Consider the following 27,605-nt stretch of genomic DNA (forward strand, 5'->3'; position numbering starts at 1 on the left):
ATACTATTAATCAACAATTTAAAGGCACGGAGCACACTTCTACTGTATAAACACTAACTTTAAATGTCATGGAAGCCACTAATATCACCAACTACATTCAGCATTCAATAGAAGAGCATACTTTGATTTGATGTTCCATAACTGAAGACTCCCTTGACTGCTTCCGAACAGGATTTTGTTCAGGTAGGTGCTCGGGTGCATCAGAGCAGAGACCTCAAATGATGCTTTGTCATATGAAATCTGCAGGTATGTGTCTGCAGTGAGATAGACAGAAAATATTACATACACTGTGAATCTGCTGAAAGAAATGAAATTTAAACATAGCAAAAATAACAAACCAACCTTCAGACGCGATATCCCAAATGATGACAACATTGTCCTTGTCGACAGAAATGAGATGATCTCCAAAAGGCAACAGTAAGTGAACATCAGCTTGATGCCCTTTGTATGTGTTAACAACCTGGATGGAAGAGACAGTAAAAACGTATTACTTACTACTAATTATTATTTCAAAGTCTCTTTGGTTTTATGCATCTTTAAAGGTGAAGTATGTAGTTTCTGCAACACTAGAGGCACTTAGAGGAATTACAAAAATAAAGCATGTTGTCATACAACCTCACAAACTGTCCTTCAGCGAGTCGTGATTCGTGACTGCCTACCCACCTCAAAATCACAAACAGCTCTTCCCATTGCTTGCGAAGGCATGTCTCAACAGGAAAAAGCAGGCTACTTTCAATAAAAGGACTAAAATATTAGGAACTTTTAGCTGTGTTGCTATGTGTCATGAGTCAGCAAATGAGAAGGGCTAATACTCTGTCTAGAGCGCACACAAGTATTTTACATGTATAAGTGAATAAAAGACACAAATTAAATCTGCTCATCATCATATAAAATGATCAAGTCTCTTCAGAAAATGTGGACTAAACCACTCAAGTCATATGGATTAGTTTTACGATCTCTTTATGAACTTTTTCAATTGTCAAAGTGGTAGTTGCGTAACTGTCAATGGAGCGAAAATAAGCTCTTAGATTACATCAAAAAGGTCTTCATTTGTGTTCTGAAGATGAATGAAAGGCTTACGGGTTTGGAACGACATGAAGCTGAGTAATTAATTACAGAATTAACATTTTTGAGCTAACTATCCCTTTAAACTAGGGATGCACCGAATCCAGATTTTTGGGGTTCGGCCGAATACCGAATCCACTGGTTAAGAATTGCCTTCTTTTGACTGAAAGTACTGCCAAACAACACTTTTTCTGCTCATGAGTTCCATTTTCACTTTCTCACAGCCTACTGCATTCGAATGGTTCACCTACTGTAGCGAGTGGAAATAAGGTGTGGCCCCTTTAAGGTCTGCGCGCCGCGCTCCCTGTTGAACTGTCGGCAGTCTGTATTGTAACGTTATTGTATGCGCCTCGATACCCCATGTATGCGGGTTATTTCAGTTTGATGAAAATTTTTATCTTATTTTATTAAGTAACGCTGTGGATGGTAGAACGTGTGACAGACAGTTACACAAGTTCGATTGGGGAATAAAGTGCGAGTTGTAAGATGCCAATCGCCTCCATTAATCTGTCTGGCCTCTGCAATAACTTTAGCTGTGAGCTACCGGTATCCCTATTTTTCTTCCTGACACAACGCGTTACACTACGTAAACATCTTCCCATAATCAACGGTGGCGTGACGTCGACCATCGTAGCGCGCGTATTATATTGCAAGCGTAGGGTTCGGTGGAAAAAAAGTCCCCCTTTAAAAAACCCAATATTCAGCCGAATCCGAAACCGAATCTTGGATCCCTACTTTAAACACTCTCTGGTGGCTCGGCCTGCTACAAACTTTCGCTATAGGTTGAGCTAGTAAGAGACTGATGGATCTGAGCAGACCGCTCTCAGTGTTTTGATGGTGCCTGGGAGGCTCAATGATCACACTTTTGGGGGAGAAAAACCAATGAATGTCAATGAACAATAAACTGGGTTCAGAAATATATTTATATAAAAAAAAATCTTACATACTTCACCTTTAAGAACTCAGTATATCACTAACTATGGACTTTCATGCTTTACCTCTTTGCTTTTTGCAAAAGCTGAGATAAGTTTTCCATATGCAGCATAGACAAGCATACGATCTGCCGCCAGGGATGCAATGTCTTCTGGCAGGGCATTACCTGTGTAGGTGGTTATTAGAAGTGTTTCAATCAAATGCATATGGGAAACTATAATTGTTTAATCATGTATGTGCAGAAAATGTGCTGTAATCAGGAAATAAATGTACTGAATCCTACTTACTGACTGCAACAATTCCAAGTTTCTTTACCTGCAAGAAAAAAAGATGGGTTAATTTTATATTGCACTGAAAGCAGTACCATAAATTAAAGGAATAGTTCCCCCAAAAATGAAAATTCTGTCATCATTTACTCCCCCTCATGATGTTCCGAACCTGTAAGACTTTCGTTCATCTTCGAAACACAAATGAAGATCTTTTTGAAGAAATCTAAGCGTTTTCTGTCCCTCCATATACAGCTATGCAACTAGCACGCTTCAAAAAGTTTCTTTAAGATCTCTTTATGAAGTTTTTGAAGCATTGAAGTGGTAGTTGTATAGCTGTCAATGGAGAAACAGAAAGTTTTCAGATTTCATTAAAAAGATCTTAATTTGTGTTCTGAAGATGTACAAAAGTTTTACAGGTTTGGAACGACATTTTTGTGTGAACTAACCTTTTAATTAATAAAAAGCCATATTATATTAATTATTTGGCCTATTCATCAAGTTATTACAACTTACAATTATTATAACAACTTGTATTACTTTAACACCATATTTGGTTGATTACTGTATCTAAAAAAGCATGACTATGCAAATAAATGCTGAGTAATATTAATACTGAACAACGTAGCCTATATAAACAACATAAATACATGTAACGTTAACAAAGCATTAGCAACATAACAAAATAATGTGTTGCCAAATTTGACTAAATTTATCTGTTACTTTGAGACAAAACATAAACAATAACATGCATATCTAAACCGGTTTAGTTAGAGCATAAATTACCGGTATTGTGCTACCAAATGATGGCAATACTATGGTGCATTTACTGAAAAGCTTGTTTAGTTTACCTTGCTTTTGGATACGGTATCATGGTTACTACTATCGTATTTTAGACATTTACAATGGTCCTCTTGGACATATCATGATACATAAATATCCATACCATATAACGTTAGTGTTACAATAACTGTCCCAACTCGCGCTTTGATATAAACCAGACCACAGAAATTCGTGCACAAAGGTATTTACATTGTATTCTATGGTGAATTCAAGGATACTATGGTCCCACACATGCATGGTAGGAGTTACTAAACTTTTAAGTTATGTAGTTACCATGGATTTTAAATGATTCTCCCAAGTACTTCAAATACCACTGAAGAGGTTCAAAGCAGGTTAGACACTAGGAACTTTGCATGACATATTTTATAAAGAGGTTGTCTTGACTGAATTCCATTCATTGAATTCGCACTTACATTATATGTGTGGAAACACTGTCCGACTGCAGTGACCACATAGAACTCTCTGTGTTTCTTATGGAAGCGAAGCACGTGCGCCAGATGATTCGAGTAATTCCCCAGCGCCCTGAATCCAGAGAAGATCGTGCTTCCTTTCTTTCCCGCAGACATATTGCTCATGTATTTTCACCCGTAGAACTTTAAACTTCACTGACTTTGCACGGAATTCAAGTAAATGTTTAACACCGTTTCCCCCACATTTCTGTATCGGCAACCGATGTTGTCAAGTGGTGTTACATTAATCACGGTTCGTCTGGAAACTCTCTACAATTGGTTCCTACTCACAACATCAATCATCACATTAAAAAAAAGAGAACACACTGCATTACTGAATGAATATAAAGGCATAATTCTTTATTTTCATAAACGTTGTTGTCTACATATATACATGAGCTTATATATTAGTAGGTTTTGTTAATATAAACATTTAAAAATGATGAAAAAATAAAGGACTGGCACAGTGCATACCATACGACAAAACATTTAACTGTTCAGAAAATATTTGAAAATAAAACATTCATGCTGTGCACACTGTGCAGAACAAATACAAGTATCCATCTATCAATCCATTTTCTTAATGGATTGATACTTGTCCAATGTAGGTATGTGGGGATTCTATAACAGATCAATCAGCTTAGACAGTTTTTTTTAGGTTAGAGTAACAAATTTAAACATATTTGTTACTGGCTCTTTAACAAGTTTGCTTTTATAAAACCACACCAGCATCTTAGGAAGGATCTATTAGAGCACTTCCTTGGCGATAGGGTTACATTTCCAGCACAGTTCTCCTGAAAAACAAAATTCCATGTATGTAAAACCTTGACAATTACAATTGTACAAAGTAATAACAACATTACAAAAAATAACAGAATAATTTAAAATAAATCAAATGATTTTAATCAAATGTAATGTAACACATTTGTTCTTACACTGCTGCTTCTTATCATTCCTTGAAGGCCCTGCAATATTGTACAGTTTCCTGCTAAAGTCCATTCTAAGATGCATGTAATGTCTTTTCTGAAAACTCTCTGTAAAAACAAGTAAGTAAAGGCAAAATATTAACATTCCGTTAACACTTTACTTAAAGTCATTATGTATAATGCATTATAAAACATTATGGCTTGTAATGCACCTTATAATGCATTGTATGGACTCATGAATGATTGTAACCACAGTTGTAATACTATAATACATATCTATTCATTGAACACACCTTTAGAAAGTATAATGCATTAAAACTCATGACAAACAACCAATTTCAGAATCTGCAAATATTATAATGCATGTACCTATGGTTACCATTATTTATGAAAATAAATAATGTATTATAACGTACATTACAAATACCTTTATAATGTATTATACATAAGAGTAAAGTGTCACCAACATTTTTATTCTCTTTTTTTCCAATACTTATTTATTAGTAGTTTAGGATGCACATAATATTTTTTTTTTATGCTTTTGGAAAATAAAATGAATAGGCAATATTAAAATGTATTTATTTATTCTGGAAAAAAGGCTGCATGTTAATAACTTACCTGGGTCTGGCAGGAGAGGTTATAATCCTGGCAGGGAATACATTGAAGATGTATGTCAATAAACAATCGTTAAAAAAAAATTAAACATTAAAATTACCATCATAAAGACTTACCTTCAAATGATGATGTATAATATTATAAGAATCATTCTGAATTTTATGGAGGCATTTTATGTCTGACCTGACAAAGTGTAATGTAAGAACTACAAGGAACAACTCTGTAAAAAAAAAAGTTAAGAGATAAGAAAAAAAATATCATGACATATGCTCAGTAAATGAATGCAAGTGAAATAGCTCTTACTACAAGGATTTCTGTTGTTCATCTTTTGACACTATTGCAAATCACAAAAGGATGCCTCTTTTATAGACCAAACAGAGTGCAAGATTTACCTCAAGCATGACTTCAGATAAATGCTTCTACGTATAAGGACTTATTACGGTGACTCAAATCTCAATGCTTGTCTTCACCCCACACATTTTCGTAGGAATTCCACAGATGTGGATCATCCAAATCATCCAGAAACTAGGCAGGCAAACCAGGTGTATGTATGGATTTCATCTACAGTTTATTTGGCAAATAAATCTAAGCATTTTCCGCAACAACAAATATTACAACACAATATTCTAAGGCCTATTTGTTGTGGTGTTTCAAACCAGGTTTGATAAAGATCACTATAGCTGTCCCACAACATAAGATTAGAAATGATACAATCTCTTTTTTTTAAGAACCAAAAAAAAAAAAACACACACATTCAAATCACATTTTTACAACCACTTGGCTGACACAGAATAAGATTAGAGTTGATATAATCTCGTATAAACTTTTTTAAAGAACCAAAAATACACTGACACACACACACACACACACACACACACACACACACACACACACACACACACACACACACACACACACACGTCTGGTTTGCTATTGAGACTCTCCATAAACGTGATGGATTTTACACTGTACAAACTGTATATTCTGTCCCCTTACACTAACCCTACCCCTAAACTTTCAGCATTTTTAAATTGTGAAAAAAAAAAAAAACTAATTCTGTATGATTTATAAGCTTGTTTCCTCATGGGGTGAAAATAAAAATATTTTATTGGGGTAAGTTGTCACATGTTTATTTAAGATTTGTATGTGTTATCTTTTAAATTTGCTGCTTCATAATTGTTTAATGGCAGGTTCCCGTTATGACAACATGCCCCACTACGTGTGGTCAGTGAACTGGATCTTTTTCCTGGACAACAGTGATGGAAATATTAATGGGTGTGTGTAGATACAGCAATTGACTCAAAAATAAAATACTACTGAAAACCATTCAGTTTTTTTTAATAAGTTTGACAACTACTGTAGCCCCAGTCTACCTAAAGCTTTGAATTCAACTTTTCTCAATAATGGCAATGAACAAATATTTGCTGCTACAAGGTAGTCTGCTTTACACATTTGCTTCAAAATGACAGGATAAGATCAAATAATAATGAAAAAAAAAAAAAAAAACTTTCTGAAACCTAGTCACCAGCATATATAGTGAAAGACATGCACCACTGTTTTAAACTTTGGGGTCCATAAGATTTTTTTTATGTTTTTGAAAGATATTTGAAAGAAATCTCTTAAGCTTAACAAGGCTGCATTTAATTACTCAAGAATACAGTTAAATGTAATGTATTTGTCATGGCAAAGCTGAAATGTCAGCATTATTACAGTCTTAAGTGTCACATGATCCTTTCAGAAATCATTCTAATATGCTGATTTGGTGCTCAAGGAACATTTCATTTAAAAACAGCTGTGCAGCAATTTTTTGTGTGGAAACGGATACATCTGTGAATAGTAAGTTAAAGAACAGCATATATTTGAATATAAATCATTTGTAATATCATAAATGTCTTCACAGTTACTTTTAATTAAAATTACTATCCCCAAACGTCTGAACAGTAGTGTATAGGCTACATTTTTATTGTAATATATGTAACATGAAATGCAGTTAAAAAAACAAAAAATTCACATGAAACAGATTGTAGACATTTATTTTAAAGCATAGTGCCTAATAATTTAGAACTTGATCATTTACTCACCCAGGAACCAGAAGTACATAAGTTTTACACATGCAATCTTGTGTACATAATGGCTTCTATTCAATAAATTGAATGTTTTATCTCTTATTATCTTGTTAAACCTGGCAAATAGAAACATTTTCACTGTTTAAAACACTGGCACAAGTTTCACTAAGGTGCAAATAATAATTTAATGACAAAGAAACTTGGCACAGAGCTTCAACCAATGTTGCATCAACCACATTATGAAACCTAGTGACCATTAATGAAACAGAAAACAGTATGGAAATATAATTACAAAGGGCAGGGTTTTATAAATATACATGTTTTGGCGCTGGTGGCGAAGGATGGGGAGGTTTGTGGGTCACCATGAGAATAATTCAAATCCAGTGCGAATATGAGAGCATATTTTGCATAAATGTGTCGTGCAATCAATGAAACAATCAGTGCTTTATAAAACAAATGTACAGAAGTAGACTGACAAAAATCACAGGAAGAGGTAAAGAAAACCTCGCATATCTGCAATTATCAATTCATACTAGGACACTTTTTTTGGAATGTCCAACTCAACCAAAAAAGGACCTCTTAGTGAATTAATAAGGAATGAATCCTTTCAGAATCAAGCGTTTCGCAGCAGCGTCGAGTAGATCATCTTTGTGATCTGCAGCACTGCGGCATGAAGCGAGTACTGCACCACGATGGAGCCGAATCCCTTGTAGAAGCCCATGGTTCCCTCCTCACGGCGAATCGCATTTACACAGTCCCTCATACCTTCATATTGGGTGTTTATGGGCAACACTTCAAAACCCAGATCGGTGTTGTCGATGATGGTGCGCGTTCCCTGGATATGCAGCCTGTGCAACACCGTTTCCAAAGGAAATAACAGCACATCTGCACACAGGCTGGCGGCAAAGCTGGCCATGAGCTCGGGGAAATATGCATCCAACATAGACTGGACCGTGTCTGCTCCCGAGTCAGGGGGCGAATGCTTCGGTGAGCCGTTATTCCGACGCCGCAACAGGTAAAGAACCAGCCGCTGCACGCTGGAACTGATAAGATAGTGGAGGATGCCGTGGAGGACTGTGGGGAACACCAGGTTCCAGAGAGGAAGGAGACGCTTGCTGTGAGGCACTCCCATACCCATTACCCGTCCAAGACCCTCTTTCACACAGTCCAGGATGCCGGGGTTGTCTCGGATTATTTCACTCTGGTGAGGGAACACCAAGAAGAGACACTAAATTAAGTCGGAAAACAACAACAACTAAAAATCTCTGTATTTTTCAGATTTTTTTACAAAATCTCAATATATTTATGTATTTGCTAAAATGGGTATATTTAATATAATAATACATATATGTATTCACTTAAAATGTATATTTCCCAGTCAGAGAAACCACCATGAACCTAAGTTTAGTTAAAAACTGGTTACATATAATCAACATATTTTCCCAGACTGTTTTTTTTTTTTTTTTTGCTCTTTGTTTAGCAAATTGTTAAATATTTAACTATTTACACTACTGTTTAAAAGTTTAGGGGCCGGTTTAAAAAAAAAAAGAAATTCATACTTTTATTCAGCAAGGATGCATTAATTTGAACAAAAATGACAGTAAAGTCATGACACAAAAATGATATTTCACCTAAATGCTGTTCTGAAAAAAATCATTGTATCCACAAAATGTTTGGCAGCAAAACGAGTTTTTTTTCAGTGTTAACAATAATAAATGTGTCTTGAGCTGAAAATGCAGCTTTGCCATCACAGGAATAAATTGCATTTTAAATTATGTTACTAGAAAAGAGTTTTTTTGAATTGTAATAATATTTCTGCATTTCAGACTTGGTGAGCACAAGAGACTTCAAAAAGATAAAACAAAATGTTATCTTACCGGCCCCTAACTTTTGAATGGTAGTGTAGATTTTACAAAAGCTTTTTAATATATGAAAAGTGCTAAACAGCGACTTCCACGAACATTTCTGAGAGACAACACAAATTATTTATCAATTTATGCAAGTGGACAATATTAACTAATTAAAGGAAGTGACTTGATTTTGACTTTACATAACAACCTCAAAATGTTCTCAATGGCACAATTCCAACAGCAAATTCCCAAAAAGCTAAAGTCAAAATGAAAACAAAACAAATGCGGTTATTGCATAGAAACTCAAATCTCCCAATAATTATCAGATGTAAAACTGACGCAGTGGAGAGGTAGTTACCCAAAACTGCTTTGCTCATTTACCACAAGAATCAGATCAAATCGAACTGTGTTTCCTAAAGCATCTAGCCTGATCTAGTGCCTGGATAAGATGTTTTTCAAATGTAAAAGCACTTTATTTGTTGTTGTGTAGGGGTGGATTCTGGAATCCACTGCTGCTTCAATATATATCGAATGAGTGATTATAATCAAGGTATTAATCAATATTTTTCCTTCTAAATATCAAATGAGTTGAATGACTTCTCTAGGCTTGTGAGATTTTACTTAGTTATAGAAGTTACCAGTGTGGTTACTGAAATGTTCTTTACAGGTCTCAGACACTCTAATGTCTGTATTCAATATCTGAGAGGTGACTGAAGGGTCTGGCCCATGCCAGGAATGCAGTAACAGTGCTTGCTCATTTAACCCGGCTTCCAGAAATGAAATATGAACTCGTCTTGTGTTTGAGAAAGGTTTTCAACATGTGTCAATACATGCATAAGTTTTGCTGGGGTACCCTGACAAATGTGGTCACAGGGGTCATTGACTATAGTTTAACCCCGTGGGGTCGGCGGTCGCGCCGGCGATACCAGCTCGCTTTTTTTCTTATCAGTGCAAAAGAGACTCAAAATACTCTGTTGATTTTGATCTTACATATAAGTGTTATACATCATTCGATCCTGTTAAGGGTCTATTTTTTTGTGTATACTAATGATAAAAACAAAGTGTTGTGCTTTTTGCCAAATAAAGAAGAATAAACGTGATGCGAGTTCTGCCTTCTCTCGGTCAGTGAAGTCCATTCTGAAACGCGTCGGAAAATGAACTGTGACTCAGCGATTACTGTGTCACACAGACATACAGGCACACAGGCATAAAGCTTGAATTATCTTCTTTTAAATGGAGTCATTTATATAAAAAACTCATATTCTCAGTTTATGTAATCTGTATGAAAAGAGAGAGATGTCAGTCGTTCTCATTTCAGCTCATTAAGTGCTAATGTGAACACCCCCACGGAGAGCACGCGCTATTCAAACGTAAATGATCCGAGGCAATCCATGCAAACGCGTCAACGCCCACATCAACTCGATAAAACACATCAAGTCTAATCAGACTTTAATCAGACTACTTTACGACGCAGTGAGGAATAATACTATCGTAATATTAATCCTGGGAAATTTACCTCAGAAGTGCCGGTTTCAGCAATGGATCCAGCTGAGGATTGTGAATAGTAAGTTCTTTATTCTTAAGTGCATTGTTCTAATCGCAAAATGCAACAGTGTCTGTAAACCGCAAAAATAGTGTTTAAATATGAATCGCGTGTCTGTGTGTGAATGAATTAACTGCACAGATGCATGCTGTGGTTTACTACAGAACAGCTTGCATCTGTGCCATATAAACAACGTATTAAACTGCTAATATATCATAAAAATTATGTTACAGACAAAATATGAATGTTTAGACAAGATTTTGTTGATTAGTTTTGGATAGATTATAACGTTTTTACTGTAAAAAAAGACTACTGTCACATCAAATACGCCTTTGTTCGCCAATTTTTGCTGATATGTTAAATATATAGTATGTGATGTTTTGTCAAAAATAAACTAGGTATATTGATTTATCAACTAAGATGTTATTAAAGTGTCTGTTCTAATGAACTAATGAATCATTTTTGACTTTGAAATACGCATGATCAAATGTATACGTTTTACAAAGAAAGATTACACTTGAAATACTGTTAAAATGCTAACTGTTGTTGATTTACATTTGAAAACTTTTTAATAAAATAGCAAAAAATATATTTACAAGGAAGATGTAAGCAACATCTTAATAGGTCAATATAAGCCTTCTCATTAAATTATTTATTATTGTTTTTTATTAGTGACACATTTGGGGAGAGGATATATTCCAAAACTTTCAGAAAATACAGTATGAGAATGAACTGCATAGTTACTATAAATGTTTACTTTGGATATTATACATTTTTTTGCATGCATACAAAATAAGTCCTCACATTCTTTCGTGTGGTACCCAGTGACACACCTGAATGAAAGGCTCATTATGCGGCTCATTATGCAGGTCAATGTCTTCTCAGGTGTGAATCAGAGCATTATTCGTGATCATCCCACGCATATATTGCCTTTACAAACAAAACGTGTCTTACAAAGTTTAAATCAATGTATTGTTTTATGTGAATGATTAGGCAGGATGATTTTCAGATCATTTCGAAGCAAAAACTCTGGGCGACTACATCCATTAGTCAAATGTCTTGTGGACACATTTAGTATGTGTTTTGTGGCCTTTTTTCAGAAACTTTACTTTTTATTTTTTTCAATAACCATGCATAAACATTATTCTATCAAAAATACAAACATGTACATGCATGTTGCTCACATATTATGGTAGCCCTGTTCGAGATAAATAGAGTGAAATTACACCTTTGCCATTGATATGTTTATAAGCAACTGGAAAAAGCACAAATGTCAGGGCATGTCAAAACATCTCAAGGACCCCAAAAACACCTTAGACCCCAGAGGGTAAAAGTCCCTGTAAAGTCAAAATTAAGTACGTGTTCTGAGTTTGTTACACCACAGAAAAATGTGTTATTAGCCACCCAGTCAAATTTGAATGATAAAAAAAGCCGCCAGTAAATAAAATAAGCTATCAAAATTGTGAAAAAATAAGCAGTATTCTCTGCTCTCAAACGCTGGGGGCGTGTCCACTGGCTGCGCAGAAACCACGCCCACTCGGGGGAAAGCTGCCGACGATGATATTAGGTGATACTGCTTTCGGGACGGGAGGATGAAGGCCGATTATGGGATTATCAGTGAATCCCAGTTGTCTCAGACGAAAGTTTATAAAACTATCCTGTGTAAAATACATATACATTCCTAAAATTTATAATGCGTTTAGATTTTTTTTTTAGAATTGCCTTTACAGGGACTTTAAGGGACCATTTCTTTATAAAAGCTTTACATTACGGTGTTAGATGAAAGTGTTCTCTCCTTGAGAGAAAGAACGTTTTATCTTGATGTTTTGAGAAGACTCTCCTGCTTATAGTTAGAGCCTGGCCAAATCGAACCCTGAAGAAGCTGTGTCTGTGTGTGTTAGTATTCTTGTTTACATGTTAAGGAACAAGTGGCATTATTGGATATTGACTGACTTGTTTTCTTTAACATGTTGGCGCACCTATAGACAGTAGACACAGTCCTGTGACCTCGGAGGACCACTCGTCCCTAACTCAGTGTCCTGGTGGCAGCCGTACAGACTATGGAGAATATAATTCTGACTCTAGTCTTAAATTGACTGCACTTCAGACTCCGGGTCTTAATTAATCATATCTGTGTATTATTTAAATGATTAATAAACTATTTTCATAGAGCAAACATTTTCTCAATCAAAGTCTTGTTTTTGATAACTATCTACTATCTAAACATCTTTCATACAAGACACACATACATGAGAAGCAAACCAGCACAAGATAAAATATATCTTGTCTTGATCTACTGGCAGTTATTTTCACTAGTTTTAAGCAAGAAATTCACAGAATATACTATTTATTTTTATTTTATTGCTTTATGCAAGAGCATGAAAAAGAGTCTGTAATTCAGGTTTTTTGACAAAAACAATACAAGACAAAAATATTGTATCAAAGTATCTTACCTGTACAGTCTCTATGAGACTTGCTGAGTAAAACGGCATTGCAACCACATATGTCAAACTGAAAAAAAAAGAAAAAAAAACATAAGATCAAAGGACTGCACAAAAAGAGATAAAGAGAATATTTAAATGTCAAGCCTATGGAATTCCCTTTCCGTATTCTTTGTGGGACTTTGTTTTATATAAAAAAAACTACCTGCATATTAAGCTTAGTCAGAAGCTTATTCAAATAGATCCCAGATACGGAAGAGCGAGGTAAAATTATGACTCAAATGAAACAAGAGATAAACAACTTGCAGCTTATAGCATTTTCCAAACAATACCAAACATACAAGTGAATTCACTTAGCTTAACTTACCCTTTGAGTACTAAGTGTCCCACAACTTGTTTAGGGTTCCACTTGTGTGATAACTCCCTGTGAATGTACATCACAATATTAGACAGAACTGTAATTTACTTCAATAATGGCAATGGAAATGGGTCATTATTACACTTTTTGTTAAAGGGGTCATGACATGTTTTTTTTTATTATTATTATTATGTTCCCTTAGGTGCAATTATAGTATTACTATAGTTTTTTTTTTATTTAAAAAGTAGTTTAAAGTTTTAAATACATTACTTACAGTTTGCGTCGTCGTTGTTGAGCCCAGAATAGTCGGCACAGACTTATCTTTGAGCAACAGTTTTCTGGCAAAGCCAGCATCATTTTGGGATTTGTTCTCAAAACAGTCATCCTTCAAATGTATAGAACAAACGCTTAAACTAACACTGCCGTGACTGAGACGTCCGCAAAAAATAAAGTGCATCCATTTTTCCCTGACAACTGGATCTTTCGCAGCGTATTCAAAGATGTTGTTTGTCCACAGCCAGGAACAGCACATCTGCGTGGCATCGTAATTTCCCTGTACACAGACCCACTCGCTGTCCGTCGACTGAACACCTGAGAGGCGCGCGGGCGCGACAATGATACGAAAAGAGCGCTTTAAGCATAGTTGTCTTGTGCTGGAGGCGGTCTATATGCAAACGCTGGTACGTCACTTCGTACCGTGACGTCACTTCTTACCATGGATCCAGAACGAGCTGTATTTAGAGCTTGATTAAATAAATGATTCGTTTATAATGGGGAGGACGTCTTAAGCTATGAAACTTGCAGGACGTTTTAATGGTACAAAGACCTCTTATATACTAAATGATCAAGGCAAATTTGGTTTCTCATGTCATGACCCCTTTAAAGAACATAGACTGACGAACGAAATGGACACCTATTAGTGATGGCTCACACTGTATATTTCTATACCTTGGTAGCGGGGTGCATTCGCTGATGATGCCCTCTGTTCCCAGTGTGACCCCCTGTACCACAAAAGTGCTGCCCATTCCTTTCCATAAAGCCTTTGGACCCTGTGAGAAGAAAGAAAGAAAGAGAGCGAGAGAGAGAGTGAGAGAGAGAGAGAGAGAGAGAGAGAGAGAGAGATTTTCAATTGAAAAGACATTATATTTTTGATGGGATTCTTTCAGAGGTTTTCTTTTCCAAAGTTATAAGGCGCTTGTGGAATGAAAGTTGATGAATTTGCATTAGCTTCAACATTGTCTAGTTAAAAACAAAGTAAAGCTGCGTGTCATCAGCGTAGCAATGGTAGGATAAGCTGTATAAAAGGATAGGTCCAAGCAGGTTAATAGACAGGTGATCTGACCAATCATACTTCGCCATCTGCCATTTTGTCCGACAAAGCAGTCAAGAGAGTTAGTAGATTAACATGGGAGGATTTGAACTTGAAAAACGGAGTGTACTGACGCCTTTCCGCGGTTAAAACAACATTCCTTCTTATGTTCATTCATGTTTATTTGATGCTATATATTAACTAGAAGGAAGAGATGATCGGTTCACGAGCAGCTTTAACTGATGCTCTACAGCGATCTGTCAGACTCATTAAAGAGCCACAAAATGGTATTTATTGTTTACATTTCTTTTAAAAAATGACCAAATTTGAAAGGTGAGACTTTGTTTAATATGTTTAATATAAAAAGTAACCTGGTCTGTCCTGTCTGTCAGTGTGTTGTCAGTCTCCTCTCTGCTCCACAATGTATTTTTCGTGAGAACATGGTGTGGCGTGAGAGCGGCGTAGCTTGTCGGACATAGCGACAGTAACTATGGGGGGCGGGTCTTTGTGAACGGTCAATTGCCCTGCTTTCAACCTGTTCTTTAAAAGAAGGTATTTCTGAGCAACAACACAGCAACAAAGATATGATATATTACCTGAGTTTTGGTGACATTGTACATCACGCTGATGGCAGTCAGTGGGGATAAGTGGTAACACCTGGCATGGTAATTCACCTGAAACAAAGTTTAACGATTTTAAATTATATTTTATGACAGAATTAAATTATATTTTTCAGGACTATGCAATGCAAAAGGAGTACGTTTCAGCAACACATACATATTTATGATATAAGCATCTAAAAATCTTTCATGATAGACATTGAGGTTGTAGGATTTGTGTGCTCAACATTGTCTTCTCTGGATTCAGCCTACCTGACACTGACGCCGAAACACAATGCAGGGATGAGCCAGGACATTTTCTGTGAAGAGGCTAATTCAAAACATACACAAATGATTATGAGTTCACTAACATTATTTTACATATCTGAATCTCACTGTACTTTCAATAGAACATTATTTTAAGTAGTGATTATTGGGTTTCGTTACCTTGCAAGGCCTATCCCGAAACCAGCAAATCTGTTCAGTTGCTCTGAAAGATAGATTTTAGTTGGCATTTAAAAAAAAAAAAAGTGTTTTATTGACCAATATGCCTATGTACATTATATTTTAAAGGTCTCTGAATGAGTCATGTGTTTGCTTACACCTAGCAGTAAACAACATGGAGTGTTTGTAAGAGTGACACATTTTTAAGTGTCAGCTGCATCAGAAAAGTTCATGACCTGCTAAACAACACTTTGTATATAATGTTGACTCAAAATTTGTCATATGCAAAACAATATTCGTATATTAAAATAAACGATGAATAGCTCTAGTTAATTTGTCTCATAACTGGAAATGTATTGTTTATGTTGAACAATTCTGTATCTGTACAGTCTTGAAGGAGGGTCAGGAATCCAATTAATTTGAATAAACTTGTTCATACGTACGATTTACTTGATCAATTCAATGAGCCTTCATTTGAGTTATTATCAAGTCATTGTTTGAAATACAAAGTTTCTAATTTGTGTTATTAAATACATATTGGGTGAAATACTGATGTTATTATGGTTTTGATTAGATTATACATCAGTCTGTGTGTAATGGCATTCCAGGTCGATGCCATACTTGTTCTAGATACCCGTTCTAGAAAAAAACATTTTGATGTTGTTTTTCCTCATTCATTAATCAGGAAGAATGCAGCGACTGAAAATAACTCTTTCCATAGGTATTTTTTGTTTACCATGTCGCATTCAAATACCAAACGTTACGTTATTGTCCTGACCTGACGTCTGAAAATAGAAAATGGAGGAAATGTTACAGTTCATTCAGTCAAACTGGCGGATAGGGTTTATTTGTAGCGCAATTATGACTTGTTTCAGTCTTTTTAAGTGGAACTTCCCCAAACCGGAAGCGCCACGCATAATCTAAAACGCAGTAGGCTCTTTGGGAAAAAGGTGGGTTCCCTTTCAGTAATAACATATCACTTGCATGCTGGTCATAAATTGTACTCATTATTACCGGACGGTGGAGCCGCTGACTGCGCTTCGTCTGCTGCTCCTGGTTGGGCAGGTGCCGCCTCAAATTGGGGTGTGCGATCGCCAAAATGCAGGTTTCTGCTTCCAGGTATATCTGGAGGTGTACTGACCCAGTGCTGGAGGTCAGAGCTGGATGAATTATTGAATGACCTGGCCGAATACCCCCCACTGAATGACGGATCCTCTCTGCCCCTGTAACCCAAACCCTCAAAGCTGTCAGGCCGACGAGAAGTCATGCTGGGAATCGCTAGGGAAACTACACTGAAATTACAAGATATCTCAGTCTGACTTCCTACGATGTATAACCTATGTGATGTGATACGAGTTCATTGAAAATGATAGCAATCGTAAATGCGAGAATTAATTGTTGGTTGACCGAGGCTGAGAGCAATGCCAGTGCTTTAGCAAAACAACCCAACACCCGTTCGAGTGACTTTTGTCAGTTGACAGTTTACTTCCGGTTTGAATGTGGCATTATGGGTTTTGTAGTTTATTGCATTTACAAGCGAATAGCACGAAATCAAGAAACACACAGATTAGATGCAATTTAATTTATTTAATTCACAATTCATAAGAGACAAGTTTGGGCCTATGTTACATGACAGATAGATGAACAGTGAAGAAATTAACAATATTCCACAGAGGCCATATTGTGATATGAAAGATATGTGACTGAAACAGTTTTTCCATAGACATACATATACAGCGACTAAGATCAATATGGGCAAGAATGAAGAAATAAGTGCAAATTATAGCCCATATACTTTTATTTATATACCAGATATTTTATAGCTTCTGGCGACAATTCAGTGTTCAAAGTGTGTTGGGTGGCAAATTATTTTTCAGAACTAGAGTGCGAAACCAATATATACACCGCATGAGTGACACATTCTCGAACGAATATATATCTAATGAGCCGGTACTTTTTAGTGAATCAAAAGCTTTTTACAGTCTGATCCAAGCATGCATACCGCGCAACAAGTCGATCCGAATCTCGAACGAATGACTCACAATGTGTGTGTGTGTGTGTGTGTGTGTGTGTGTGTGTGTGTGTGTGTGTGTGTGTGTTTATTCAAAGTGTAAATGTAATGAATAAAAAACAGGACAAGACGGAAATTGTTTTGTCTTGGCCAAGAACTATGGAGCTAAAAGAGTCTCAATAAAGATAAATGCACACACTACATTCACATATGCACACACAGGATTCATACATGCACACACATGATTCATAAATACACACACAGGATACACAAATGCGCACAAAATTCACAAATGCACACACACAATTTAAAAAGCACAGAAGATTCACAAATGCATACAAAATTCACAAATTCACACAAAATTCATAAATACACACACAATTCAGAAATGCAAACAAAATTTACAAATGCACTCAAGATTCAGAAATGCACAGGGCAAGATTCAGACGTGTATTTCTGATGCACTAACAAATATATATTGATTTACAAACTGCTTGCGGTCTGTGAACTTCACTGCATTTGTATGTGAATTTTGAGACTCCCTTGACTTGGCTCGACACACAAATGCCTTTTTTTAAACAGGGAATGATCAGCAACCAATCAGATATCTCCCTTGGTTTAGCCAATCACAAGAACGCACCCCGCGTGGGGGATTGTTTACTCATAAGCCAATCACATGAATGCGTTCAGTTCGGTATTCAGTGAGGTATGATTAATTAAATGCGCTGACAGCTCATTGCACCGGCCATACAGATGACACTGAGTGGAGCGGGTGACCGGTTTGAGCCCCACAGCTCGACCGATAGGGTCGATAGGGCGTCTATCTATATGATGTCTATGTCTCAACCAACTGACAGACAGAACTCCACCGCGCTCGCGCCCGCGCCACATACATATCGCGCTGTGTGAACGCATTCATGTGATTGGCTTATGAGTAAACAATCCCCCACGCGGGGTGCGTTCTTGTGATTGGCTAAACCAAGGGAGATATCTGATTGGTTGCTGATCATTCCCTGTTTAAAAAAAGGCATTTGTGTGTCGAGCCAAGTCAAGGGAGTCTCAAAATTCACACACAAATGCAGTGAAGTTCACAGACCGCAAGCAGTTTGTAAATCAATATATATTTGTGTGTGCATCAGAAATACACGTCTGAATCTTGCCCTGTGCATTTCTGAATCTTGAGTGCATTTGTAAATTTTGTTTGCATTTCTGAATTGTGTGTGTATTTATGAATTTTGTGTGAATTTGTGAATTTTGTATGCATTTGTGAATCTTCTGTGCTTTTTAAATTGTGTGTGTGCATTTGTGAATTTTGTGCGCATTTGTGTATCCTGTGTGTGTATTTATGAATCATGTGTGTGCATGTATGAATCCTGTGTGTGCATATGTGAATGTAGTGTGTGCATTTATCTTTATTGAGACTCTTTTAGCTCCATAAAGAACAACATCCTCAATGTATTTAACCATAGGGATTTAAACATACTAGTCTATGGATTTAACCCCATAGAAATTACCATATCTGTGGAGGCGCAAATGGAGATGAGGGCGCCCTCTGTTGGTGAAGACTCAGACTGCAAAGGCAGCATCCGGTCAGGAGCCGCGGGGCCTGCGGTAGGATCATGCTTTTACATATCAAAACAGAATATCTCAATAATGACACACTAATATACGGTAGTTCAAATGCTGTAGAAACACATATGCTGCGTGTGTAGGTACACAAATGCGTAGTGAAGGAGATCTTAGCCGTTTTATAAAGTTGTTTACTTGCAATAGCATCTGCTGCTGGATAGCTTGCAAGCTACACGATGTTGAGTTTTATCTTTAAAATCGTTGTTTAGTTATTATTTACTGTCATTTCGTTCTATTAGTCCGTATGCCGTAGTTATAATTGTAAACATATATCTGGTTAGTTTTGTCGTACTGTATTTGCTGATGTGACATTGAGACTGATTTGGACTGAAGGGGACATTATTAGTACGGCTGTGTGTCAGGTTGTTGATCTGACTTGTGCTTCAGAGGATCTTTCATCTCAGATTAACCGATTACAAATCTACCTGACGTTTTTGGTGGACGTGCCGTGCCATAACCATATTTAAGTAAATGCAGTCTGTGTAACTTAAATAAGAGCTCACCCCACAATGATAATACTGTATAAGAACATTATTTTTTATTATTATTTGTTAATATTACTGCAAAGTTTTTGTCTTTATACTCCACGCTTTTAAAGCAAAGGGTCATGTGGGATTTACATTGTGCTTCAAGACAGTCAAGTCCTCGGCGAAATAATGTGCATTGCATATTTTCAAGATTAATAAGTCATACATTTTTATTTCATAACTATTATTTTAAACTTGCTGAGTGTCAGTGACTTGTTTGTAATTTAGCATATTGGGTCATTCTGTGTCAACTCAACCAGAGATGCTTGGCTAAAAAAAAAATTTTTTTTGAAAGAAATACATAAATGGAGAAGAAAGTCTAAATATTAGCCTACATTTCATGAATGTATGTTTACTGAGTCATTTACTGTTTTGTAGAGGGGGGTCAAAACGACAATTTTTACATGAGATTTGGTGCCAAATTTACAGGGGGTACGAATTATTTTAGAAAGATGGCAGCTTCATTGTTTTATTTATTTTACACAGAGATTGGTAGGTCTATTAGTTAAACATTTTTACTTAAGCTATCTCTTTAGCTGTATATGCCAACGGAGACAGTTCAAAAAATGGTAATAATAAAAAAAAAAGCACTTATGTTTTTTGCCCCAAGTTTGCATCAAGAAGTAAGTATTAAAGATATCTTACTATCCTTTTAATTTCTGGTTCTTAAAGTCGTCATGAAATAAAAATGTAGGCTACCCTATTTACTTTGTTAGCATACATTACTAGTCTTGTGGTGAACAATTAATCCGTTCAAGATAATACTCAGAAAAAGTAGTTTGCCGTTGTAATCGTTAATCAAAATCAGAACATTTGCTCCCGCTCTGAAATTGTGTTTCTTCTCTGATGACGGCTTGGGTTGAATATCCTTTACCACTCCCCTCTTTTTCTATGAACGAGGGATGGAGAGGATGGTGCAGGAACTTGTCTTTTGGTATCTTCATTTTAAAGGCCCTCTATGGCTCAAATACCCGAGATATGGAGATACTGTCACCGTTGGTATTATAATACAACAAAAATTGTAAGTAAACATATTTGACTAATAGCCCTACCAATCTCGGTATAAAAATAAACTACTGATGCTGCCATCTTTCTAAAGTCATTTTTTAGCCCCTGTAATTTGGCTCCAAATCTAATGTAAAAATTGTCATTTTGACTCCCTGTACAAAATAGTGGATTACCCAGTAAATATACATTCATTACATTTAATATTTTGGCTTTCATCACTATTTATGTTTGTCTTTCTTCAGAAAAAAAAAAAAATTTAGCCGGGAAAGTTTCCCAAATTTGGTTGATTTGACATGGAATGACCATATGAAGAGTGTCTCAATTCAATTGTCTCTACATTGATAACTGTATTTCAGTAATGTCGCAGCTTTGTGTCGTATAATCTTTGCAAACATCTTTTATCAGTGTATTTTGTTTTTAAACTAGATATTGATGGTTGTTGGCAATCTGCGAGCCTCCAGATGTAGTTGAAGGAGCACCACGTTGCCCCCGCTGGTCCACACACCCTCACACTGCATGGCTTCACTTGCTGGTGTCTCACACCGTCTCTCCATAAGCCCCGTCCTGCACACCCTCATGCGGGGGTCTCAGGCGTCTCACAGACTGACCAATGACTGCCTGGATTGTACTGCCGGTCAGCCTGTCTGCCTTCTCCATCACAGGGATATGGATTGTGTGAGTGTTTTAAGTGAAGGAGAATTACGTTACATCTCTACTATTTATTTGTTTAGCTAATATACTATACATTCAGACAAGTCATGTACTTATTGCAAATAATCATTAAAATATTTCATTTTCTAGTTACGCCATGGCAGTAATGAACCACCATGTCTGTCCTGTTGAGAACTGGTACGTTAACCCTATAAAGCATTCTGTATCTATATATAATTTATCAATTTATATGCACAATCTACTACATGCCTTCTGTCATTTGATTGATAGTTTATACTTTTTTAGCAAGTAATTGTAAAAACGTCCCCCTTGAGGTTGTGGTACACCTCTTTTTGCTGTGAAATCTTTACTGATTTTGACGTACAATGTAAACGTAAGAATACATTTTATATTGTTTGTCCATTTGAACACTTACTGGTGTAAAGTTCACATAATTTTACATGCATATATATATATATTTTTTTCACATTAAAAATAATGAGTATCAAAAACAATACGTCAGGCATTTGATTATCATCTTACTATGATATTATTGGGAGAAATACTGTAGAGTGACAACTGATAATTAGCCTATATACTGCTATAAAGATCTTATTAACATACAAGCTATCAGAATTTAATGTTACTTTTTGGCCAAATAAATGTAATTTTCTGCTCAGTTCGAGGTGCTTTTTTCCTCCCTGAATATGAGCTCCATATTTTATATCATATTATATGAGTCATTTAAGCCTGCTGTATCAAATATGAAAATATAACTTTTATGCTTGGTTCTTTGAATAATAGGACATACAATTTGACATGTACAGAGGAAACAGCTAAGAGGGGCTTCCCAAAGTCCTGCTGCACTCTTCAAGACATCCCCCTCATTAGGTAAAGAATTACTTTGAATTTACCTGGAATACCACAAAATGACCACATTTTCAAGATGCCTCCTTAGTAGTACTGTTTTGCACCAACTTGTCATGCAACAGTTGTCTAATATCTGGTGTTCTGCTCTTTTGACAGTAAATGTGGTTGCTATCCACCAGAGAGCTGTCTCTTCAGTTTGATAGGCAATGTTGGGGCAATTATGGGTGAGAATTACTGTTTGAAAATAACTAAACTAAATAAACATATTTTTAAATCCGAAAGTTTGTTGATTTCCTAATCTGGGCCTGTATTACAGAAACATCTAATTTAGAAGCCTATATCCAATCTTTTTAGTAACCATAATTTCACTTAAGAAATATAACTTTTTCAAGTCTTAAAGGGGTCATGACATGAGAAACCAAATTTGCCTTGATCTTTTGGTATATAAGAGGTCTTTGTACCATTAAAACGTCCTGCAAGTTTCATAGCTTAAGACGTCCTCCCCATTATAAACGAATCATTTATTTAATCAAGCTCTAAATACAGCTCGTTCTGGATCCATGGTAAGAAGTGACGTCACGGTACGAAGTGACGTCACGGTACGAAGTGACGTCACGGTACGAAGTGACGTACCAGCGTTTGCATATAGACCGCCTCCAGCACAAGACAACTACGCTTTAAGCGCAAGGCAACTACGCTAATTTCGTATCATTGTCGCGCCTCACAAGTGTTCAGTCGACGGACAGCGTGTGGGTCTGTGTACAGGGAAATTACGATGCCACGCAGATGTGCTGTTCCTGGCTGTGGACAAACAACATCTTTGAATACACTGCGAAAGATCCAGTCGTCAGGGAAAAATGGATGCACTTTATTTTTTGCGGACGTCTCAGTCACGGCAGTGTTAGTTTAAGCGTGTGTTCTATACATTTGAAGGATGACTGTTTTGAGAACAAATCCCAAAATGATGCTGGCTTTGCCAGAAAACTGTTGCTCAAAGATAAGTCCGTGCCGACTATTCTGGGCTCAACAACGACGACGCAAACTGTAAGTAATGTATTTAAAACTTTAAACTACTTTTTAAATACGCCGAATCCGCAAATGTTCTGGCTGGGGGCATTAATAATTGATGCATAGGCACTGACGTTAGCCAATCATAACAGTGGGCGTTAACACTGAACTCTTAAAGGGGAAACACCCCCAAAACAGACTGTTTGAATCAGAGGATGAGAAACAGGGTGGGAAAAGGTCACAAATCACTACATTTTAAAAGTTTTTTTTAAAAAAAAACTATAGTAATACTATAATTGCAGCTAAGGGAACATAATAATAAAATTAAAAAAAACATGTCAATACCCCTTTAAGTACAAAAATAAGATATGGAATTTCTGTAATGCAGCTCCTGTTCTTTAAATGTGTGTTTTTTTTTTTTTTGGTCAATATTACTTCAATTTGTCTTAGAAATACACCTCAGTCAAAGGCAATACATTATTATGATCATTTTGTAATGTGTCCCTGCAGTGGTTATGGTGTGCATGCTGCGTTATGCTCAAGTGATTGAACACAGCCATCATTGCTGGACCAACACAAGTTCTTTGGTGTCCGGCTGCATTAATGCCCTGGGTTTGGTCATGGTTGGGAACTTTCAGGTGAACATATGATAATAGACTCACAACTTCAGCCGTTACATATAAATCTAAATAAACTTGTATTCCTCTCACAGTCTCATCCTCTCCATCTGTTTTTCTTTCCTTTTTTTCTCAGGTTGATCATGCCAAGACTCTTCATTATGTGGGAGCTGGTGTTGCTTTTCCTGCCGGCTTGTTGTTTGTGTGTCTGCAGTGCGTTCTGACGTACCGTATAGCAGAGACAGCGCTGGACTACTGGATGGCTCATGTGCGTGTGGCGCTCTCAGCTGGAGCTTTGGTGTCGCTTGTCCTTAGTATCCTTACCAGGAGTTCATAAGTCATGATCTGATACATGGAAATCAAATTTGGATAAGTACATTTGAACATGAAGCAAACAGCCGAAAACACAGTGGCTTATTGTTTATCAGTGGAGTGGATGATAAAATATACAATGTCCACTAAATAAGTTATTAGTAGAGTTTTCACAAATATTTCAGTGGTCCAATGCTGGTTAAATTTCATGGGTTGCGATACCAATTTCGATGCTACAGCAAACAACTTTTGAATGCTCTGCTTTATTTAAAAATGCACATATTAATGTTCAAATTATTACAAATGAATATACTAGTTTTTCAAGTACAGTAAATATTTAAATAAACGGCTTAAATAAACAAACAGTAGAACAAAGAACAAAATAAACAAGCTTAAAGTATTTATTCAGCAAACAATCCATAATAAAGAAAAAAATATACAACAAAGAAAAAGTAAACTGTGCTTGAAGTTTTTCAAGTGTTTTTCAGTGTCTGCAATAAAATAAAGATCAAAGAATAAATAAATAAAAACATTAGAAGAAAGAAAATAAAACAATGCTTTGCCAGTTTCAAGTAAGTAAGTGAGTAATCGTTGAGTAATGTAAACAAAATCCAAAAGATATAATGCTGCTATTAAAGGTAGGATAGGCAATATCGGAGAGGCTAGCAATAGCAAGCTAGCTTTGAAATCATGAGATCCCAGCCACCCTTCACAACCACTCCCTTCTCTAAAGCCACGCCTCCTTTAAAACACAGGAACGATCGCAGCAGAGTGTGACGAGAGATGGCGTAACCTCATGTCTCAAAGCACATGAACATTACAATAATAATCTAAACTTAATCTAAAACCCTGTCTGTGCAACCATAGCTAACAGTACAAAAAGATTACATTACAATTAACAAAGCTAGCCTAGCCTTGTAGTAAAACACTTTTAAAATATTTTTTCAATCTGTAATGAACAGTCATATAACAATTATACAATTTACATGTTTCAGAGCAGTGTATTTCCTTAAAGGGGTGGTTGATTATGATTTAAATTTTCTAACTTTAGTTAGTGTGTAATGTTGCTGTTTGAGCATAAACAACATCTGCAAAGTTACAACGCTAAAAGTTCAAAGCAAAGGGATATATTTTATTTTTTAAAAATGGCTTTTTAAGGACTACAACAAAACGGCTAGTAGGGACTACACGACATTCCTCCCTGGTTAGTGACATCGCATACCCTAAAATTTACATAAACCCTGCCCCCGGCAACACGATTTATAGATTATCAAGACAGAATATGCTAATCAATGACTAGAAGATAACTACACATAAGGTACATAAATTAATCAACACATAAATTCATCAACTAACCATTCAGAAATGTCACTTCTTCTTGAGTCTCTCCATCTTTCTGACTCTGGTTTGAACATAAAAGGCTAAAAGTTTTTAACATTTATGTATGTCTGTGTGAGGTAATCAAAGCTGCTAAGAACGAGCTGTTGTTGCTCCGCTCTCTGTGCCACGAGCAGCAACTCATTTGCATTTAAAGGGACAGACACAAAAACTGTGTTTTTTCCTCACCCTCAAAAAGCGACAACTTTAACATGCTATATAAAAATATCTGTGGGGTATTTTGAGCTAAAACATCACATACTCACTCTGGGGAATTCAGAGATTTATTTTACATCTTGTGAAAAGGGCATTATATCACCCCTTGAAGATAAATATTATGCCAACACTATTTATTTAACACAGTATTTTTCGAAATTTTCAGTCAGATCTTTGTTTTATAACCATGTTTTAATGCTGAAGGTTTGTGTGCCCATTCCTTAACATCATACTTCCCATTCAAGGTGGTATCTTCTTCGTCCATGAGAGTTTTGTTTTGCAGCACGCCGCAGCCATCTGTGAATGGGTCTTCACGGTGCTGGTCCTGGTGTACTACGGCACCTTCACCTATGAGTTTGGCACTGTCAACAGTGACACCATAATGGCAGCCTTAATGAAACGCAGTGAACATCACCATCCGGGGTCAGCGGTCATCATTGGGGGTATCGGGAAGGGTGTTGCAATGGGATGTGGCGCCCGCAGTCTCAAGTCGCCCGGTGGCAGCAGCACTTCCACACACCTCAACTGTACACCAGAAAGCATCGCCATGCTTTAGGGGTTAACCACTACGGTATTCCCTCAGCGTATAGACTCAGAACTTTTCGTCTTGCTCACGGATTTGTGAAACACTGGTACAAGCAATACAGAATTACAGTAAATTTACAGACTTGCTGATTATAATCGGTAATCACCAGTCGGTTGTATTTTGCATTCATGTTTTAGATAAGTCAAGTACAGCCCCAGTAACCAGCACAGGCGATTCCTGCCTCTGATAGATAGGAATGTTTCAATTTACTCTGTTCAAACTGCAATAACTCATCTCTTAAGGTGCATTCACACAGACAGCGATTAAATTGTTCAGGGTTAACAAGTTAACTGTTGGTTGCTAGTAGTATTTCAGCATCAGGAAATTTTATACAGTGCTGCAGGGATGACGTATTTATGTAGGCTAAAACTCAGAAACGAGTTAGCATTTTAGCACTTACGGCTCCATTGTCCCGAAAGTCCATTGGGCTTTTGCTTAAACACCCGAAAAGGGTCTATGGTTAACTCAAGATACTTTCATGTTTTCCCCTTGTGGTTTTATTTGTCTTGAAAAAGGCGATTGCTAACAAGTGGCTAAATGGCACTACAGAAGTTGTAGACACACACACTAAACGCCAACAAAACGAACAAGTAAAGTCACTAGCCCGTTTTATCAGCCTCGTGTTTATAATCAAGGAATGTAAAAAAAAAAAAAAAAAAAAAGTTTTATGAAGACGTCAGAAACTAAGTGATGGTGATTTTTTTGAAGTCGTCACTGTGGCGTTTTTTGCTTAAAGCCTACGTTTAGCTTTTTACTTCTGGTGATTGTATTTACTTGTCAAAGTTCATACAAATTGTGTTCATTACGTTTGTTGGTCACAGAGTTTATTTTCTCCAATACTCCAAAATCCAATGGAAAAACCCTTTTGGGATTTTGTCGAGGGAACCAGGGTAATGCCAACTTCTAGGTTTGTCCTTCAAAGATATGCCATCACTGCAGCGCTCTATTGGTTGTCGGTGCATTGAATCTCTGCTCTTGCATAAAGTTTCGAAAAACTAGTCGCAACGGTCTCTGTCGCTCATGTCGCCCTAAATCTCCAACTCTCATTGGACATCAGTGACTTTGGTCGCTTTGTCTTTGTCAGTG

The 27,605-nt window shown here is 36.6% G+C and overlaps 3 protein-coding genes across 3 annotated transcripts in view; 1 reads left to right on the top strand and 2 right to left on the bottom strand.

Annotated features, from left to right (window-relative positions):
• The window catches only part of wdr36 (WD repeat domain 36), a 30,309-nt gene extending 26,468 nt beyond the window's left edge, over positions 1 to 3,841 (bottom strand). Inside the window, exons 1-5 of the mRNA XM_079606535.1 lie at positions 3,521 to 3,841; positions 2,286 to 2,313; positions 2,064 to 2,164; positions 343 to 460; positions 122 to 254 (exon numbers count right to left, since the gene is read on the bottom strand). Of these exons, the coding sequence (XP_079462661.1) occupies positions 122 to 254; positions 343 to 460; positions 2,064 to 2,164; positions 2,286 to 2,313; positions 3,521 to 3,682 (542 nt within the window). The 5' untranslated portion in view covers positions 3,683 to 3,841. The remainder of the gene's footprint in view (positions 1 to 121; positions 255 to 342; positions 461 to 2,063; positions 2,165 to 2,285; positions 2,314 to 3,520) is intronic.
• Positions 3,842 to 5,641: 1,800 nt separating this feature from the next.
• On the bottom strand, positions 5,642 to 17,208 carry slc25a46 (solute carrier family 25 member 46). The gene is made up of 8 exons (XM_079607648.1): positions 16,722 to 17,208; positions 15,711 to 15,753; positions 15,537 to 15,594; positions 15,261 to 15,338; positions 14,304 to 14,404; positions 13,365 to 13,421; positions 13,010 to 13,067; positions 5,642 to 8,364 (listed from the first exon to the last, which is right to left on the bottom strand). The coding sequence occupies exons 1-8, from the start codon at positions 16,972 to 16,974 to the stop codon at positions 7,777 to 7,779; spliced, it is 1,236 nt and encodes a 411-aa protein (XP_079463774.1). The 5' UTR covers positions 16,975 to 17,208; the 3' UTR covers positions 5,642 to 7,776.
• Positions 17,209 to 19,217: 2,009 nt separating this feature from the next.
• tmem150ab (transmembrane protein 150Ab) lies at positions 19,218 to 27,509 on the top strand. The gene is made up of 8 exons (XM_079608675.1): positions 19,218 to 19,329; positions 21,309 to 21,557; positions 21,684 to 21,731; positions 22,338 to 22,424; positions 22,560 to 22,627; positions 23,922 to 24,049; positions 24,165 to 24,342; positions 26,179 to 27,509. The coding sequence occupies exons 2-8, from the start codon at positions 21,493 to 21,495 to the stop codon at positions 26,487 to 26,489; spliced, it is 885 nt and encodes a 294-aa protein (XP_079464801.1). The 5' UTR covers positions 19,218 to 19,329; positions 21,309 to 21,492; the 3' UTR covers positions 26,490 to 27,509.
• Positions 27,510 to 27,605: the final 96 nt, after the last annotated feature.

This window comes from Phoxinus phoxinus (assembly GCF_949152265.1).
Source record: "Phoxinus phoxinus genome assembly, chromosome: 3".
Lineage (NCBI taxonomy): Eukaryota > Metazoa > Chordata > Actinopteri > Cypriniformes > Leuciscidae > Phoxinus > Phoxinus phoxinus.

Coding starts and splice junctions, on each gene's coding strand:
- slc25a46 (XM_079607648.1), bottom strand. CDS start 16,974: ATGACTTCTCGTCGGCCTGACAGCTTTGAGGGTTTGGGTTACAGGGGC. Junction 13,422..14,303: donor GAATGCACCCCGCTACCAAG/GTATAGAAATAT, acceptor GTACATTCACAG/GGAGTTATCACACAAGTGGA. Junction 8,365..13,009: donor GTCTCATAGAGACTGTACAG/GTAAGATACTTT, acceptor TTCCCTCACCAG/AGTGAAATAATCCGAGACAA.
- tmem150ab (XM_079608675.1), top strand. CDS start 21,493: ATGACTGCCTGGATTGTACTGCCGGTCAGCCTGTCTGCCTTCTCCATC. Junction 21,558..21,683: donor ATCACAGGGATATGGATTGT/GTGAGTGTTTTA, acceptor TTCATTTTCTAG/TTACGCCATGGCAGTAATGA. Junction 22,425..22,559: donor CAAGACATCCCCCTCATTAG/GTAAAGAATTAC, acceptor CTCTTTTGACAG/TAAATGTGGTTGCTATCCAC.